This window comes from Cebus imitator, unplaced genomic scaffold, assembly GCF_001604975.1.
Source record: "Cebus imitator isolate Cc_AM_T3 unplaced genomic scaffold, Cebus_imitator-1.0 Scaffold338, whole genome shotgun sequence".
Taxonomy (NCBI): Eukaryota; Metazoa; Chordata; class Mammalia; order Primates; family Cebidae; genus Cebus; species Cebus imitator.
The window spans coordinates 722,987-727,412 of NW_016107653.1; the positions used below are offsets into that span (position 1 = coordinate 722,987).

Here is a 4,426-nt window from a genome sequence, read left to right on the forward strand (position 1 = left end):
AAAAAAAAAAAAAAAAGCACCAAAGTGGATTGAAGTTTGAGAACAGAATATGTACTACTATTTGAGAGATGTAAGTTAACTGAAAGTTGATGTAAACTGTATTTATCATTCCCATCTTATTTGAACGAAAAGGAAGAAGGTGTAAACTAGGCCAAAATGGCATAGAGTTTAGAATAATTGTGCAATCTAAACAAGTCTACTCCTAGGTCAGGTCGACCTCACACCAGCTGTGCTAAGCAAAGGTCTGTGGGAAACAGCTTAATAAAAGGCCATATGGTTGGGATATTCAGTTATTCTGTGATGGGGCTGCTAAGGGATTTGCTGTTATTCGAAAACACTTGCTTTCTAAACCATAAAGCATTTTGTTTTCAAGTGTTTATTTGTCGAGGAAAACATTTCTTTTTCTCCTTCTCATGTCCCCAAGTGGGGAAACTTCTACCTTAGAATGTTCACATTTTCACTTGTGGATGCTGAATGAATGGAACCTGACATTTGGAATCAGTTGTCTTATTGCTTGAAGTGCTATGAAATGAATGAGAGAATTTGGCTATTTCAGTCCTTTTTGGAATCTTAACTAAGCTGTCATCGAAGTTTATTCACATTGAGACCTTTCTTGAATGTTATTTAAGACTCGTCTTTTTTACTCAAGCCAGAATAGTGAGATGATTGCACATTTTTTAGTTTTCAGTGGTAAAGAGAGTTAAAGTGTTAGTGGATTAAAAAAACCCTACACTGATGGATATGGTGGTAAAGAATTTGGTACTTATAAGAAAGGGTCTGTCAGTTTCACTGTGTTCATGATTTATTAACAAATACGTGAAGCAGCATATTTTCTCGATATAGAAACTTGTATGTACATGTAGTTGGGCCAAGAAATTAGAAATCATATTCTGGATGGTTTTGTAAAAGGTTTTGTAAAAACTCTGAAAAAATGTTTATTTCTTACCTTTTAAAGAGAGTGCTACTGTCAGGAGGACTTGGGTGTGGGAGCACGGGCACATGGGCTTTAAGGCTCCCTTTCCTCTCCCTGTCAACCTTTAGGTCCCTGTGGGTCCCCTGACCTGGTTTCCTCTCAGTGCCTCCTCTATACCATCCTCTAGCCAGTGACCTTGCTGTTACCTCTAGCTGACTGGACTCAGCTCAGGCCCATTCTAGACAGGTGGTTGTCTTGGGTGGCTGCTGACTTGTCTGTTTGGAGAAGAGGCAGAGGGCTGCAGTTAGGGGGTGGGAGGCGGTGGAAAAGGGAGGCTGGTTGCTGGGCCGATCCTCCTTGCTTCAAGTAGTCCAGGCTTGGCCTCTTGTTTTCAGGCTGCACTCAGTGTACTGCAGTCCAGTAGCCTCATAATTCCTTAAAACCCAGTTTAGAGATCATTTATGGTGACTGGGGTGTGTCCCTTAGGAGCCACTCTTCCACTCCAAGTGGCTTCTCAGAGCATTCTTTTTTTTTTTTTTTGAGATGGAGTCTTGCTCTGTTGCCAGGCTGGAGCACAGTGGCACAATCTTGGCTCACTGCAATGTCTGCCTCCCAGGTTCAAGCAATTCTTCTGCCTCAGCCTCCCAAGTAGCTGGGACTACAGGTGCGTGTCACCATGCCCAGCTAATTTTTTTTTGTATTTTTAGTAGAGACGGGGTTTCACCATGTTGTCCGGGATGGTCTCGATCTGTTGACCTCGTGATCCACCTACCTTGGCCTCCCAAAGTGCTGGGATTACAGGCATGAGCCACCAAGCCCAGCCAGAGCATTCTTTTTAACTTCAGAAATCTCTTCTCAAAATGAGTTTTAGTCTCTACAGTTTTTACCATGTATATCTAATGCCAAAGGGAAAAATACAGATGGTTTGTTTACTCAGTAACTGCACCAAAAATGCCTATATGAAATGTTTGTTTTTTGGTTGGGTGCGGTGGCTCATGCCTATAGTCCCAGCACTTTGGGAGGCCAAGGTGTGCAGATCCTGAGAGCTCATCAGTTCAAGACCAGCCTGTGCAACATGGTGAAACCCTGCGTCTACAAAAAAATTTTTTTACGAAAATTAGCCAGGCATGGTGGTGCATACCTGTAGTCCTAGCTACCTGTGAGGCTGAGGTGGGAGGATCACTGGAGCCCAGGAGGCTGAGATTGCAGTGAGTCGAGATTGCACCACTGCACTTCAGCCTGGGCGATAGAGCCAGAACTTGTCTCAAAAAATTAAAAAAAAATTACTTTTTGGCTAGGATTTCCACTTAGAACACTCTACTTGCAATGTACAGTAGGTGGTGAGCAGCAGCCAGACTGCTGTGCCCACTCCCCACGTAGCCCTGTGGAGGCTGCTGAACTGGGAGATCCTCGGTCATTGGCCACCTTCTCCTGGCACATCTTATGCTGTCAGCACTGCTCCTGTCATTCATGGCTGAGTTTCTTAAGGGTATAATTTCATATTTGCTTTTTGCCAAAACTGAAAGCTGCAGTCAGCCATCTTGCCCCAGTCTGGGGCTCTTCTTCTCTGCTGCTGCTGCTCCACTATTGTCCTGGGACTTCTCCAGTTTCTTGAGTGGGAGCTAGAGTTTTCTGGATTCCTTGTCTTCTTTGCTGACTTACTCTGTCATTTCTCTGGAACACATTATAGAGTAACTTACTCTTTTTAACTTTATTTTTATTTTATTTTATTTTTTAGAAACAGGATCTTGCTCTGTTGCCCAGGCTAGAATGCAGTGGTGTGATAGATCACCACAGCCTCGACCTTCTTGGCTGCCGTGATTCTCCCACTTCAGCCTCTTGAGTAGCTGGGACTACAAGAGGAAACCATCATGCCCAGCTAGTCTTAAATTTTTGTAGCGATAGGATCTTGCTATGTTGCCCAGACTGGTTTTAAACTCTTGGCCCAAGATTATAGGCGTGAGCCATGGCCCCTGGCCTTACTCTTTTTTTAAAGTTTATTTTTAATATTTTTTTGTAGAGACAGTGGTCTCATGTTGTTGCTCAGGCTGGCCTCACGCTCCTGGGCTCAAACAGTTCTCCTGCCTCAGCCTTCCACAGTGCTGGGATTACAGGGGTGAGTCACAGTGTCTTTGCCTGGGCCTTATTCTTTTTTTAAAATTCACATGTCCTGATGTGAAAATTTCTTTCAGATAATGGTTTTAATTTACCTTTATTGGAGTTAAAGTTTATCATTTGATAAGGTACTTGAAGAGAAATAGTAAAAGTTGGTATCTCTGAACATTGTTTAAACTATAATAATTACACTAGAGATTAAATTGGGATGGTCTGTTTAAAGTCTCAAAAGTTATAAGTAATGAGACAGAAGAAAAGCCTGCAATTTTAGGAATATTTAATTTGACTATTCTCATTGTTTTATTTTAATGTTTTCTCTCACTCTGTAGGTAGTTCTGATGTCGGCTACCATCAACTGTAAAGAGTTTGCAGACTACTTTGCCGTTCCTGTTCAAAACAAGATGAATCCTGCATATATTTTTGAAGTGGAAGGCAAGCCCCATTCAATTGAAGAGTATTATCTTAATGATTTGGGGCACATTCATCATAGCAAGGTATATTGGAATGTGTTGTTTCTTTTATAGTGAGCGTCCTTTTGTATTTGATCAAACCTGCATTCATCACCTATGATTGTAAAGCCCTGCTAGAAAATTATTATTTTAAAATTGATGCATAGTAAGTGTACATATTTATGGGGGTTTAGTGTGGGATTTTTATACATAGGTGCAATGTGTCATAATCAAATCAAGGTAATTGGCACATCCATCATCTCAAATATTTATCATTTCTTTGTGGTAGGAACATTTAAAATCCTCTTTTCTAGCTATTTGAAAATAAATGATAAGTTGTCAACCGTAGTCACCCCATGGTGCTCTGGAACGTGAAAACTGGGCATAGTGATGCGTGTCTGCAGTTCCAGCTATAGTGGAACCCTCATCTCTTTTAAAAAAGAACACTAGTAGTTATTTCTTATCTAGCTATAATTTTGTATCCTCTTCCTATTTCCTCCCCTTCCCAGTCTCTAGTAACTTCTTTTCTTCTCTCTACTTCTGTGAGATCAACCTTCTTAGTGTCCACATTTGAATGAGAATGTGTGGTACTTATCTTTCTGTGCCTGACTTACTTCACTAACGTCACTCAGCCATGTTGCCCAGAATAATAGGATTTCATTTTTTTTTTTATGGCTGAGTAGTATTTATTTATGTGTGTGTATATATATGTATGTATGTGTGTGTGTTGTGTGTGTGTGTGTGTGTATATACACACTACATTTTATTTATCCATTTATCCCTTGATGTATACTTAGGTTGATTCCATATCTTGGCTATTGTGAATAATGCTGCAATAAATGTAAGCGTGGTGCTATCTCTTCAGCATATTGTTTTTCTTTCTTTTGGGCATACCCAGAAGTAGGATCGCTGGGCCATATGGTAGTTCCGTTTTTTTTTTTTTTTTTTT

The 4,426-nt window shown here is 40.7% G+C and overlaps 1 protein-coding gene across 1 annotated transcript in view; it reads left to right on the forward strand.

Annotated features, from left to right (window-relative positions):
* Nucleotides 1-4,426, forward strand: part of TDRD9 (tudor domain containing 9) — a 115,246-nt gene that overhangs the window by 23,290 nt on the left and 87,530 nt on the right. Inside the window, exon 6 of the mRNA XM_017505385.2 lies at nt 3,358-3,522. Coding sequence (XP_017360874.1) covers nt 3,358-3,522 — 165 coding nt within the window. The remainder of the gene's footprint in view (nt 1-3,357; nt 3,523-4,426) is intronic.